Source organism: Limulus polyphemus, unplaced genomic scaffold, assembly GCF_000517525.1.
Source record: "Limulus polyphemus unplaced genomic scaffold, Limulus_polyphemus-2.1.2 Scaffold1626, whole genome shotgun sequence".
NCBI lineage: Eukaryota > Metazoa > Arthropoda > Merostomata > Xiphosura > Limulidae > Limulus > Limulus polyphemus.
The window spans coordinates 166,222-182,086 of NW_013667236.1; the positions used below are offsets into that span (position 1 = coordinate 166,222).

The following is a 15,865-nucleotide window of genomic DNA, read 5'->3' on the forward strand; positions in this document are numbered from 1 at the left end:
ACACAGGAATTTTTGGGGTATCACATATAAATATAGCCACACACTTGTAACGCAAGACTCGTGTACAAAGTTTAGGTTTAACTGGAAGGTTAGTGAACACAATGTTTTTTTTTGCTTCCACAAGATGCAAGTGTAAGCATATAAAACATTTACAATAAATGTACAGACTATATGTATGATGCAAAAATCTGTAGAACAAATGAATGCAGCTAAAGGTTCAAGTCACTGTGAACAGAATGTTCACAACTTTTGCTCATGTGAAATAACTTTAACTTCCAAAATATTAGCATGTATGATTCCATAACTGCAAAAAGTTAAAAAGCTCACATAAAGGTCTCATTTAAAAAAAATATATACATATACATGTATGTTTTTGATAATTTCTTGTGGTTTATTTGTATAGAGAGCTGGGCAGTAAGTGAAATTTGTTAACTGACAAATCATCGGGCCCATTAACTGATTACATTCAACAAAATGATTTTCTCATGAGAAGGACAGAAAAACTACTAAAATAAACAGTGATTATTTTCCCATGGATTGACTAAAAAAAACTTATCACTACAAACTACCCACAAGAGATTGCGTAGCTTTGTGCTTAACAAGAAACATAATAACAATATTTAAATTACATGCATAACTAAAATAATTTAAAATAGAAATAATCAGAAACACTAATTTCAATTAGTTGATTCTTTTTGTGACAATCAATTTAATCATAAATTTGATTACTTGATAACTGGAAAAATCAAAATTGGTAATAATTAAAGACAATAATTTAGATAAGTTGTTTATTTTCATGATATTTATTAATCAATTATTTTACATGACACTAATTAATGTAGTCAACGCTTACAGATAATCAATTATATCAATTCACTGAATTAATCACCAAATAGACCACTAGAGAAGTTTTGGAAGTTTCAAAACTGTGACTATGTTTTTATATGGCATGACAAATAAAAGACTTTGGCTTCATTGGTCTAACTTGATGTACAAACGGGAAGATTTTGATGATGGAAACTAAACCTTCAAATTTCCAGACACACAATATATTTTAACAATATACAATGTAGTTATTATGTGCACAATATATGATAAAACAATATATAAACTTCCAAATTTAGCCACCAGATATTCCAACAATATCATTGAACTTGGTGATGTTGTAAGAATTAAGAAAATTCCATCTGTATTCATTCCATTCATTGAATGGGTTCCTAACTGATAATAAGAAAATAATCACTTGTACTGTCACCCAGTATAAGGCTTGTGACAATATGGATCAGTGTGATGCAACTGCTCGTGAGAAGGAAACATGTATGATAATGCTAGTATCTTCCAGATACCTCATGGTCATAACAAGATATTTTTATGGAACAGATGAAGTCACATGAATATGGTATGTCACACTGCGAGTATATTCACATTATAGTTGTGTGCAGCATAAAAGTTCTCATAGCCACCACTGTATTCAAATATTACAAAAGAAAAGACATTTATAATATTATAATATATATAATATTATGTGGTTATGTTTCAATCTTATAACAATACTAGGTTATTATTGCTATTTGTCAGTATGAACTTATCTGATACCAGTACCTTTTTTTATGCTTTCAAGTTTCTGTAGCTTCAGATTTAATGAGTTGTAAATTATCCCCGTAACTACTTTTACAAAAGATATGTCAATGAAAAGTTATGAATATTATAATATAATGTTGGAGGTGTCTTCTTCAGTTCTAATTCTTCTGATATATGCAACATTTAACTTATATCACTGTAATAGTTGTTTTAATGAAATATAGTAAAACACCAATTACATTGGTGTAAGTTCAATGTTGCCCATATCAGAGTTAAAATAACTTAAACTCAAGAAGACACCTCTTACATTACCTAATGATTTCACATATATACTTATCAGAGAAATGTTAATTACCTTTTCTTATTTTATCACTTTAGATTTAAAAGGAACTTAAACTTTAAAGCTACCAACAAAAATATCTATAAACATTTAGAAACAATTTTTAGTGATAAGCAATCTTCAGTAAAGAGAAGTTTTTCATATTGAAAAGAAGTTGAAAACATTATCTTAACCTACCTGTAATATAAAAATTTTGAAAACATGTTTTTATTTTGAAGGTTACATCGGCTTTTGTTTTTTCTCATCATTGCCTTTTCCTATCAGAAACAAACACTGTATGAATCTTTCAGCAAATTCCTGTTTATATTAAATATATACCATTATGTATGTCTATCACATCAACTCATTCAAAATAAACATGAATTTTTTCCTCTTGTAAGAACTATTATTAAATGAGCATATCTTTATAACTTTTTTATTTCTAACCAAGTTTTCTTATTGAAACAAAATATTTTAGACTCAAACCTAAAACTATTAATAATAACTTTTCTAAATCAATCTTTCAATTTAATATTAAAAATCCGAACTCACATATCTGTAGAAGCTAAATACTATAGATTATATTACATGTGATTAAGTTTGGTGAACAAAAATAAAGTGGGAATACAAAAAATATTTACCCATTACTATTTTCATTATCATTTTGAAAGTTGAAAAGTTACATGCAGTCTATTTTGCAATAATTTTACATCAATTTTTCTTTCTAGACAACAGTAAAAAGAAAAAGATACAACTTCTCAATAAACTTAATAATTTGCAAACTTTTAGCTGTACTTACAGACATTTTAATAAATAAGATAAAAACAAACCTTTTCTTGCAGAGACTGAAGGATGTGCTCATAGTAAAATTTTCTTAACCATTCCCATTGCTTCTGCAAAAATATATAGAATATATTACAAATATACTAAAACCTCCAAAAACATAAATGTAATTTTACACAATATTCTGGGAAATTATATTTAAAAAGTTTTTGCACAGGAACTAACACAGGAATTAGGTGTTTTAAACTTGTATGGTTTACTTCTTTTATTTAATTAAATGTCATATCCATTCTCATCTATCACGAATCCATAAAAAGACAACCCAAGTACGTGCACTTTAGAAGAGTGTTTACTTTCACTGCCCATTCAATAAATGTCAATTGTACATCTTCCCACAAATACAATAAATTCTTTACCCTTTACTGGCCCATAAAATTTGAGATGTTATTACATTCTTTTTACTGGAAACCCACTAAATATATATGTGATCAGTAAAGACTTGTTTAAAATATATTGTGATGATATGTCACATAAACCATCCATTTATAGATCACTCTTTGCTACCATAAGGCATTAAGTACCAAGATAATTGACAGCTTATAAATGATCGATATAAAGAGCATTTCAACTGAGACTTTGTATGTTGCATGTTGAACTAACCTGATAAGCTTTTGTGTTGAGCAAAAGGCATCATTGACAGTAGTATGCAATCAAGATATGTTCTTTCTGGAAACCAGTATAAGGCCAGTTTCATACTTGAAATAGCTACTGATTTTAAACCTTCTTTAAATTCTAATCCCATAAATATTGAGATAATTTTTCTAAACTTCTCTACCATATCTGCAAGTAATTAAACACCTGTGTTGATTAGATGCCAGAAGGAAATAAACATGTGATAACCATTTAACACAGATAAAGATTACATACAGTAAATATTGTTTTTAATTCTCACACTAGCATGGATGCATTTCTGTATATACTTTAGGAAAGTAGCCTATTCAAACAGGTAATACAAAAACCTGTTCATTACACTTTCAAAATAAGCTCATCAGTACTAGACTATTTATTTAATTCCAGATTCAAGTTTTTGATTCATAAAGAATAGTCATTTATTGGCAGTCCTAATGATATTAAATTAGTTACTGTAATGTCACTACAATCTAGCACATGCTTAAAAATGTTCGATAATTCTGCATACTTTGGTAAACTGTGCTCCTTTGTTCTATCCACTGGTCTTCTTGTAATGGTTGAAAAAAGAGAGTTAATTTTGATCATGATAAAGTAATTGCTAGTTTTGATGAAGAATCACTATTTACTAACATGTCATTGAATAAGACCACTGAATTATGTGTAAACTGGGAGTTATAATAACATAGATGATTTTAATGGTTTACCCAAAGAAGTTTTTCATAAATTATGTGAAATATTAACATAAGAACTGCATTTCTTGTAAATATGTGATCAATCAAACGGATGGAGTTACAAAAATGTCCTAAAGAATTTAAACCAAAAGTGTATAACAGATACGTGGATGATACTTTAACTGTATTTGAGAATCAACAACAGGTGGATAAAATTCTTGATTATTTAAAAAGTAATAAAAAATTTTGCATTATATAAATAGTCAAATCTTTCCAAGAATAACTTTTATCTACAACTAAATACTGAATTCTGTCACTGTCTGTTGCAGATTTGAATAAAAGCATTTAAACAGAATAGTGCTATACAGTCTTACAGTAGCTAATAACCATAAGCTTGTAAGATTGACTCAGTACTTACTGGCTACTTACATAGGGATTTGTGTATGGTTTTGTGTATCCATCCCTACCTTGTTTCTGTACTTTTTGGTATTGCCATCTCTAAATCATACTTAATTTTTCCCAATTTTTTGTTATTATTTGTTCCCAATCTCTTTTTTTAAACAATTTTATTGAAGTAATTTGATATTTGAACATTTGTTCAATTTTTATAATTGAATGGTAATATATATATCATTAATATCATATCAGTTTTGTCACTTTATCTAATGTTGGATTACACTTGGGCCAGTGAAGCTGGAATGGTTCCTCCAGGGTGCTGTACTGATGTTACAGGGATATTTACAGAACTCACGCCTTCCAACTTTACTCCAACTCATTGCATGTGCATACAATCAACCCCACCATATGCTAGTGTCATGTAGATTAATAGGGAGGACACCATACAGATCCCAGGCCATGAAGTATGATACCAAGCATACACACATAGCTGCCAGGCTTGGCCCTACTGAAAATTTAAAGAAACCTAGATTGCTATATAATGTATTGTTTTGATAATTAAGAAACTGGTTTTTTTTAACTCTGACATCAATAACTGGTACACAGATCTGTCAGTTGCATAAATACTTGATCTCCTTGATATCTTGAATATTAATTTAGATTATTGTTTATTTATTTTTGCTGAAATTGTTTTGGCAGATATCATGTTCGTGCAAATCCCACACAATCCAATCATGATAGGTATTTAGGTTTAATAACCCAGGGGTGGTCAGAAATTAAAGTTATTTCTCTTCACTCCTTTCTTGGTTTGTTGATAATTTTAGTGGTTGTTATAATAACAGCTATGGCTTCCGTGGAGTTTTGGTTATGCTTAGATGACTTGCCGTGGTCAAGAGAGGAGAAAGGCTGTGAAGAAGACCAGAAGAGCATTCACAAACATTCACAAAGTATGTGCTGCAATCTAGCAACCAGAATTGAAACTATTATAAACCAAACTCACTGTTAAGTAGAAGTTTTCCTATTTATTATTTCTCCTCAAAAATGTGTGGTAGAAGAACAGAAAAATATTACTGTTATACAAGCTGTAAAACACTTGATAATGGCAATTAGGTGCTCACATAAAGCTATAACTCAATGTTAGCAGTTACACTGGACAACAAAAAATTTGCTACTGGAGAAAATTCAAGTAATTTGGGGTAATTTGACAGTACTAATTTCAGCAATGTAGTTAGAATTTGCCCATCGCCTCTAGATTTTGAGTTATTGCAATATCTTAGTAATTTATCAGCACTATATAAAATACCATGCACTCAACTCAGTACAATAGATTTATGCTGTGAAATTAAATTTACTTGGACGGTTTAAAAGGCCATACATACATACATATTGGATAACTTCAAACATTGACTGTATTGTATTGGTGTAAACTTCCAAATATATTGTCCATACATGCTATTTGTTCTCAATATAATTGTAGCAAATTGCATCACCTTTTGCTTCATTCTCACACCCACCTGCTCCACCCGAGAATCATGAAACCCTCATATGCTCAGTTTGCTAAAACATTCTAGAAATCCCTTGACTAAGCATAAAAAGGGCAGAGTCAGATGCTCTCTCTCAATTGCCTCTCACTCAGTCAGTTGGTCACTCTTGGGTCTACCAGTGCACTAACCAGATCAGCTACATATAAGTTGAAAAGGACAGATCTTGGTGAGGATCATTGTGACAAGCCAGAGCCAATTTTAAAAAGTTCAAGTTTCCACTTACATAATTTTGACTGGCAGCATCTGGTGTCTGAAATAGTCAAAATTCATCATATGAAATTGTCCAAAACTTCCAGAGCCAATAGCTTGATTGCCAAAATGTTATTATCCACTCCTTATAGGCATTTTCAAGATCAAATATCCTATCAGTACAGTACAGTACATATATATTGGAGATTGCTATTAGTTCATATCCTTTCAGTTTGTGGTGTTCTTTGAAAGTTTTGAACAGCGCTGTGACTGAGCAGTCACCGAGATCCTTCTTTATTTTCCTCTTCATCATTGAAAAATTTATTACTTCAGCTAGTTCTGCTTTCTCTTCTAAGTACTATTTAACATCATCTGAGCTTGGTTCAAATTTCTCTTTTTGTTGGTTGATGAATTATTTACAATTCATCTAGTGTCACAGGCAGTTGCAACAGTGGGTCAGCCCCTTGTTGAATTATACCTGTTTTCTCAAATTTCTCTTTTTGTTGCTTGATGAATTAATTACAATTCATCTAGTGTCACAGGCAGTTGCAACAGTGGGTCAGCCCCTTGTTGAATTATACCTGTTTTCTCAAATTTCTCTTTTTGTTGCTTGATGAATTATTTACAATTCATCTAGTGTCACAGGCAGTTGCAACAGTGGGTCAGCCCCTTGTTGAATTATACATGTTTTCTCAAATTTCTCTTTTTGTTGCTTGATGAATTATTTACAATTCATCTAGTGTCACAGGAAGTTGCAACGGTCGGTCAGCCCCTTGTTGAATTACACCTGTTTTCTCATAGCTGGATCATATACCTCTGAAAGAAAGTGTTACATTTTTCTAAATTAATTTCTAAGACATTCATTATTTGGTCCTTGAACCTCATATGATAAAACACACACAGGATATTTTTTTCATAATTTATGCAAGTTTCCAAAATTATTTTGGTCTACTGAGTTACATTGCTGATGGAAACTGTCCCATATTTGCCTACTTCTCTCTTATTTTGCCAGAATTCTTAGATAGCTTTATTGAATCCTTGGATATGTCATTTCACTAATACCATGTGATGAAATCAAAGAAAAAAGGTTGCCCTCCAGAACACCTTCAAATGTGTGTGGCAAAGATAGTTTCTACAATTAAGGACAAATATCTCTTTATGTACTTGGTAAGTTGGTACATTATAGATAAGGTTAATATAGAAGATTATACTTGATTCACGAGCTTGCAATAGTTATATTCCAGCAGTGATTTCATTCTTGAAATGAGGAAGGGTTTGTGCCTGAAGACTAATGAAAACATACCGAGAAAGTTGGAGGATGAGTTCAACCTTGTATTTATCGTAAATGTAGCTCCTTGTACAATTATAATCAAACACAAGTCATGGAAAAATTCCCATTATTCAATAGTTCAGATCTTTCATCATTAAGATGAATTTATAGAATAGAGAAGCTGTCAATTGGTGAAAAATGTTAAATACACAACTACAGGAGTGATCAACAGAAAAAGCAGCTTTTCCTGAGGAAGATCAGCCTGTTCCAGTATACTGAAGAAATGTTATTAAAAACATAAAATGCTACTTCTTGTTCATAACAATAAAGAACAACTTCCAGTAATGGCAGCTTACAGTTTGAATCAGTATCAGAGCTGGATGTGAATCTGCCGACAAAAACTCGTATTAAATGGTTCATAAGTTGGAGTTTCTGGAACCTGGTACACATGTCAGTAAATGGACAGTCATCAGGACGATTTTATATAATAGTCTGTATTGAATGCTGTCTTAGCTAGACAGTGAGAGAAGAGATCTTGATGAAGTCACAATTAAATTCTCCTTAAGCTCATCAAATTGTGCCAAAAAAGAAAATGGTGCTTGAGTAGTACACAAGGTATTATAGATCCACCAATCATAAACAAAAGAACTTACAAAATTTCATGCCAAGAATAAGAAGTATCCACTGTTGAAGTTGGGGGTACATTTATATGCAGAGTAAAAACATGTAGCAGTTTATCAAATTTGTCATCAACTTTAAAACAGTTGTACATGTTTGCTTAGCATCAGCTTGAATATACTCAAGACATCACAGAATACATTTTTTTGTATACATCACTTAGAGAAAGCAGCTCTTGTGAGATGTGCATGTTCCAACTGGGTGATTCTCAAAACATTTTGCTTGTAACCCAACTTCAGACATCCTAAGTGATTTGGAGAAGCCAGATGACCTTCAACTTTAAAATATATGCCAAACATACAATTCTTATTGACAGTATGCTATCATTAATGATTAAACAACAGTTAATAAAGATTTTGTTTAACACTGTAAAATATTTTTCTACATTATGAGAAACAGAACAATGTTATAAAAGTTTTATATATGCTTTATTGTATTTGATGACTATAACTCAATGAAAGACACTATAGAACTAAGAAGTAACAATTTACAAGTGAATGTGAAAGACGATAAAACAATATTTTAGTACGTTTTTGAGATTTGGTTTGGTTTCTTGTGAATTTCGTGCACAGCTACACGAGTGCTATCTGTGCTAGCAGTCCCTAATTTAGCTGTGAAAGACTAAAGGGAAGGGACTAGTCAACACCACCCACTGCCAACTCTTGGGCTACTCTTTTACCAATGAATAGTTGGATTGACCGTCACATTATAACACCCCCACGGCTGAAAGGGCAAGCATGTTTGGTGGGATGGGGATTTAAACCCGCAACCCTTAGATTACAAGTCAAGCATGCTAAACCACCTAGCCATGCCAGGCCACTTCTGGGAGAAATCAGTAGTAATATACTTTTATGTTTGATTCACAATGTAAAAACATTCAGATTGCATTGGGTATTGTTAAAACAAATATATGAGTACTATACTGCAGCATAAACTAAATGCAACATCAACAGCTTACCCAAAACAAGTAATTAGTAATTACAATGTCACACAAAATTACATGAATTTGAATGGTTTAGTTGGAAACTTCATCCCTCAGAGAATATTTTTAAATCATTATCATATTTTATTCATCCCACAAAACAAAAATTCAGTTTACTAGATAGTAATACTATGTATATCAAACTGTTTGTTGACACGATATTAAGGAATATAGTTCTGTAAGAAATCAACAACTAATGAAAATGTCAAGTAAATCTGGCAGAATGAAGAATACATATCTAGAGCATTTTTCAATAACAACTTTTCTTTCAACACTCAGATATTTTGCATGAAAATTTACTATGAACTAAGCATAATAAGCACTGAGAATTAAAACTGAAAAAAGTTAAGAATATCCAGTTTTGTTTTAACTATATCAAATCTAACCAATACATACAAGCAGTCTTTTTTTTTCTGATATTTACATGTTGGTCATTATACCATTTGAAGATAATTCTATTCCAACAAGGCTTTGTGTAAGAGTTAGAAACATGCAGGCACCGTGTTGCTAATATCATTAGAAACATGTACTCAGTCACATGCTAACTAAGCAATATTATGGCACTTACTGTAATGACCCAAATCAAACACCTTTGGGTAAGATAAAATAAACTCATACCTGGGATGCCCTGAGTAGGTGACTGTGAATGTCAAAGTCATCTAAAAGAATTGTTTTACCCACACGATGAACCATCATACTGATAGGAGATTTGCTGTATGGAATCTTTAAGAGCTTCTTAATATTCTGTAAATAAGAAAAAAATGTTACTAAAGTGAAAATACTATAACATATTGTCAATCAATGCTTTCTAAAAGTAAGAAAAGACAGTCTAAAATACTATTCACATCTTAAATCCATATTCAATGGTTAACCAGCAGTCTGGGATTTTCAATAATTGAAATGAGATACCAACATGCTGTGAAAGGTTTTTACAGAGTTTTTCAGGTTTGCCTCTAGAGTGTGATTTCAAATAATATACAATATACCCACATGCTGTGAAACATTCTTACAGTTTCTTAGGTTTACCATCAACCTGTTATTTCAAAACATACCAGCATGCTATGAAAAGTTGTTTCAGGTTCTTAAGTTTATCATCAGTCTGTTATTTAAAATATACAATATATATCAGAACATTGTGAAAGGTTCAGAGTTTCTTAGATTTACAATTTATCTGAGATTTAAAATATACCAGTATACTGGAAAGGTTTTTACAGAGTTTCTTAGGTTTTACCACAAGTTTGTGATGTAAAATATACCAACATGCTGTAAAAGATTCTTACAGTTTCTTAGGTTTACCACAAATCACTGTCTTTGATGGACTGTGTAGAATTATAAACTTGATGGTACATGTAGAATTATAAACTTGATGAACTATGTAGAAGTATAAACTTGAACTGTGTACTAAACTTTACATATTATATAGGCTACACTAATGTGACGTTTAGGTGGTTCGTTTAACTATTATACCCGATGAACTTTTTTTTGGGGGGTGACATAAATTTCTTGATGACCTAATATTTTTTTCTAAATTTAAGCTTGTATGCACAAATGGCATAGCTTTTTGTGACAATCCAGATTTAAATAAGATTTTTGTAAATAAAAATGGGACTGGTAAGTAATGATGTTAGTAAGTGATCATAAAAAGGTCATTTTACCAATATTTTTCAGAGTATCCTGCCATTATCTATTTTAAGCACAATTTTTGATTGTAACTTCAGTTTAATGTATATTAATTTAAAGAAGCTTTGCAAATAGAATTGTAAAAGTTTTAACATATTCTAACAAATGTTATAAAAGTTGGAGTTTAGCTCCTACAGAATTTTGGTAATAACAGTTACGTAAAGCAGCAATTAGTATATACAGAGAAGAAACATAAACCAAATACCTCAGCATCTGAGATCACATCAACCTCTGAAACACAGTCTGTAAAGTTGTTAGCCATTTGAAAGCTATAAAAGATAAGAGAAAAATTTTTTTTATGTAGAATCTCAAAAACCAATAAAATCAAGTATTTTCAGCTTGAAGAGAAAAAGAGTCTACATTTATATTATCTTCTCTAAGCCTTCCTTCTGAACATCCTAACTTTTTTTATATTGAAAAACAGTGTTTTCAAATTCTCTTCAACAAATACACGAGATTAAAGGAATACAGTAAAATTTATCATCACTATTTTAGTTTAGTTTTACAAAAATAGAAATTTAATATGTTTATAGAGTACAAGTTTGATTCCATTATCTTGAAAACATTCTTGTGAATTAGTATTATGGTAGGTTAACTTTTTTCTTTAATGTCTCGCAATGTAAAATCCTAACTAACAGTAACTATCAGCGACTTTAAAAAGATGGCCTCTATGATACTTAATTTATGAGAAATAACCATAACAGCTTACAAAAATCTCAACCCATTATCGTTATCAGAAATAACCATGGCAGTTGACAAACATTAAATGTGGATCCATCATCATCATTTTTTCTCATCACTATAGTATACATGTAGAGATAAATAGCCCCCAAAACGGAAAATAACTGTGAAAGACATAAACTTTTTCTTATTTAAACCATAATCTCTCTCAATTTCTAAGCATGTAAGAATAGACAAGGTCTATTTTTTCTCTATTACACTTGTACAGAGACTGTGGTAAGAGGGGGCCTGCTGGGGCTTAATTTACCCAAAATGTTCCTTAACCTTTCCTATAGCCCCCTGGACCCAACAAACAATGCTTATTGTTTAAGATGATTCCCTTCCTAAGTACTACAATATGTGTGTTCACGAGATGTAGAGTCTTCTCAAATTTTATCGAGACCACACCTCATTCCCTAATATGAAAAAAATCTGACACCAGCTCTGCACTTGCCATTAAGTAAAACAGCCATGGATATTAAAACTACCTTGAAAATACATTAGACTATGTTGTTTTTGGAAATGTTAACTGGTTATCATGGAACTCAGTACCACTTCTCAATTATTTTTACCTTGAAAAGATAGCAGAATGTGTTGTTATATTATTTCTGAAAATGTCCATTAACTCTTTGACTACAAGCTGGGTTCACTGCCCCCAGCCTGTAACCACCAAAGTAACCACAAGAGTAGTCATACTATAACTTTTGATAATGTACCCATCTTCATGAAATTTCACAGATTATTGGTAAATGTTACAAGACTTTCAACACAAGATATAAAGTTTTTTAATTAAGTATTAAGATCTTTTAATTAAAAATCAGTTAGTGAATTTTTTCTTTTAGAATGTTGATTATAAAACCCAACATGCAAAGTAATTTTGATTTTAAAATCAAAAAATACTTTTCTTCCTCCAACAATTGTCAAAATTTATTTGCAAAATCTCTATAACCCCCCTAGATAACTATCAAACATTTTTTAAAGAAATACTTTATATTTTATGTTATTTTCTCTACTTTAATTCTATACAGGGTTGATTAATTTAACTGACCTTTTAACCACCATACAAAATGAAGAAATAAATCTAAAATCTAGAATGACTGCAAATTGTAACAGGAATCCACAAATGCTTATTATAAACAGCTTAAAATCTTGTAACAGTATACATGTATTTATATTTATTAACTTTGTTTTGTTGATCTTTGAACCGTGTCTGACTAATAATAATATCACCACACAAGTTGCAAGTCATGCGGCACACATGCAGCTCACATTACTGTATCCAATAACATAAAATTGCCGTTTACAAAGTACAAATGTCTTATTCTTCTCAGTCCTAGCATGCCAGTATTTTGTAAAATACAACCCCATTTTGGTTACCATACATTACACACATATATATATATATATATATTATTACTATTTGCAAATATATTTTTAAATTTCAATTACTTTTCTTAAATCCTAGAATAGTAAATAAAAAATATATGGAAAACAATGATCTCTATTACTACTCACGATGTTATGAAGTTTGTGTACTCATGGTTCATACTTTTTAAGCTTTGTCAAACTTCATACATGCAAGATGAAAAAATGATAATTTTTTAGGTTTTATACATGCATTTTGCAATAACAAAAATTACAAATTAAAATTTATAATTACAATTATAAATTATAAAATATCGATACTACAAAATTCTAGTGCAAGTTATCAGATTTCATATCTAAGCTGTATTTAGGTCTCAAAAATCTCATTTCTGATCTGCATATAACTTTCATTACCACTCTTTAAATTGTGCAATGCTAATGACAGATTTACCTGCTTAAATACTTTAGGAAAAACTGAAAGAATTATGTAGTTCCAAACGAACTCTTTCAATTGGTTATAAACATGGAATTCATAGAAGTGGGTGTACGTAAACAAGTATTTTCAAAAGAAGGAAAGGTGGGAGGAGTCACTGTGGTGGGTTCACTAAACATAATGATATCTCAGCAAACAGAAAAGGTAGGAGGTTCTTATTTTATATTATAGCTTGAAAATATTGGTAATTTGAGTTTCTATTTAATATTTACTTTTATATTAAGAAATTAAATAATGTATAGTACTAAAAGTTGATGCCAAAATTATTGGCATACATTCATAAAATAGTAGTTGAATAAAATTTTGAATGCAAGTCTACAAGTGTAATGACATGCCCTCTGACCCATACCTATATGGAAAAGGTTAATTATCATGCAACTTGGTGCTGCTTCTCAATTAAAAATATATTGAAAAGATAGTAGAATATATCTTTGGAAACATCATTAATTACCATGTAGCATGGTACTGCCACTCAATTAAACCTACCTTGAAAAGATAGTAGAATATATCTTTGGAAACATCATTAATTACCATGTAGCATGGTACTGCCACTCAATTAAACCTACCTTGAAAAGATAGTAGAATGTGTTGTTTTGGGAAATGTCCATTGATTACCATGCAATTTGGTACTGGCTCTAAGCCAGTTAGCTGGAGGTTGATTTAAGTTAGTGTTGCTGCTCAACCGGAGGAAACCGTATGGTGCTTCAACTGATGTGTACTTGACCACTGCCAGAGATTTAACATCCGTACTCACTGGATAGGTAGATTTTAACTGAAAATATTAAAATTATGCATCTGCTAGTTCATATAATGTATGATACGGTGAAATGTAGCAATAAAAAGAAATAATTATACTCAAATTTTACATGAACAAAGAAATATTAATATTCTAAGTTATACACAGATTTTGACAATATGTATCACAACAGAAAAGGAATTTTTGTGGGTAACTTCAATGTACTTTAAAAAAAAAAGGTAATTTTTGATGTTATAAAATAATTACAAAGTATTTGGTATTGCTCGGATTAGGAAAAGAAACAGAAAACCAGTCACTGACAAAATATGAGGTATGCTTACAATATGTTATACCTAAATGCATTAATACATAATGCTTATCTCTGAACACAGTTTAAAAAAGAAAATTAAAAACATATTTTACTATAATGTTATTGGTTGTTTCATATACAAAGAAAATGGTTAAGCAATTGTTTTCATGGAATATCTGGTACTCTTTGAAATGCACAAACCTGTGTGACCTTTGTCTTGCAGGGAGATGTGTAAACGTTTGAACAAATCTTTGTCAGAGAGATATCAAAGGTTTACAACTTCTTGCCACCCTTTGATATCACTCTGACAAAGATTTGTTCAAACGTTTACACATCTCCCTGCAAGACAAAGGTCACACAGGTTTTGGAAGGTTTGTGTGATGCGTATGCCTACAGGCACTGTGTATCAGTTTTGCATGCCAGAAATTAGAAGTGCAAGCACATGAATTCATAATGATAGTTCCATGTATGTGGGATTTTGCCCATTCAGAGTACACCATTATTTTGAAAGTTAGCATTTTCCTTACCTGAAAATGTATTTCCAATAGATACTCACCTATTCACACAGAATAGCTTGATCCCTCATGCATCTGCCTACAAGCATGATACTAGCCTTGAGCTAAGTCCCACCTAAAAATCACGTTTAACACGAACTGCACTAGTGCATGATGACACCATTATGTGATGACAGCCCTTCATCAATAGGAGGGTGACAAAACCTCCTTATGCAATAACCCCCCTTTAGTACTTGTGCTCGATATAACTTCAATCTTTGACAAACAAGAAAGTGCATCAGAAGTGGGAAGGACAGATGAGTATTTATTAGAAATACATTTTCAGGTAAGGAAAATGTTAACTTCCAAGACAATACCTCACTTCCACACACAGAATAGCCAGAATCCCACACTGAAATGGTGGAGAGGCCAGTGCAAACATTAAACCTAGATGAGGTTCCTTCACAAAGTGCCCAAAGGGAAAACACATGAAGTGTAATGGCAGGGGCTTCATAGAGGCACACACATGGGTGACCACATCTCACCTTCAACAGGGTATACTCTTTGCTTGGAAGAAAACAGAGGAAATAAGCAAAAGAGCCCCAAGTATTTTAGGATGGGTGGATTTTCATCATGACCAACCAAACATCTGCACATAAGTATTCAGCAAGCCAAGAAGTATATTGTGTTAGGATGCAATCAGACTGTATGGTGTGTGTCTTAACTCAACTGAACAGACAGATTCTTGCTGCAGGAGGAAACCACACAAGCTATCTGACCTACTTCCCACCAGTGCTGTGCATAATCATTGAGGAACTTTCCAAGGCCCACCACCCTAGTGGCTAGGAACTGTCAAGTGTCTTCCATGGGAAGGAGATTTTGCATTGGGGAGACCCAAAGAAGTGCTAAGATCCCCATTGGACACCTGTTAGAAAGGCCTTTTACTGGAGACAGCAAACACAGC

General features: G+C 31.6%; 1 protein-coding gene across 4 annotated transcripts in view; it reads right to left on the reverse strand.

The window, feature by feature from the left end:
- The window catches only part of LOC106464357 (erythroid differentiation-related factor 1-like), a 69,563-nt gene that overhangs the window by 39,385 nt on the left and 14,313 nt on the right, over positions 1-15,865 (reverse strand). For all 4 annotated transcript variants that reach the window (XM_022392046.1, XM_022392045.1, XM_022392048.1 and 1 more), the window contains exons 3-7: positions 13,928-14,133; positions 10,989-11,052; positions 9,722-9,847; positions 2,731-2,793; positions 2,099-2,178 (exon numbers count right to left, since the gene is read on the reverse strand). In XM_022392046.1, the coding sequence (XP_022247754.1) occupies positions 2,099-2,178; positions 2,731-2,793; positions 9,722-9,847; positions 10,989-11,052; positions 13,928-14,133 (539 nt within the window). The remainder of the gene's footprint in view (positions 1-2,098; positions 2,179-2,730; positions 2,794-9,721; positions 9,848-10,988; positions 11,053-13,927; positions 14,134-15,865) is intronic.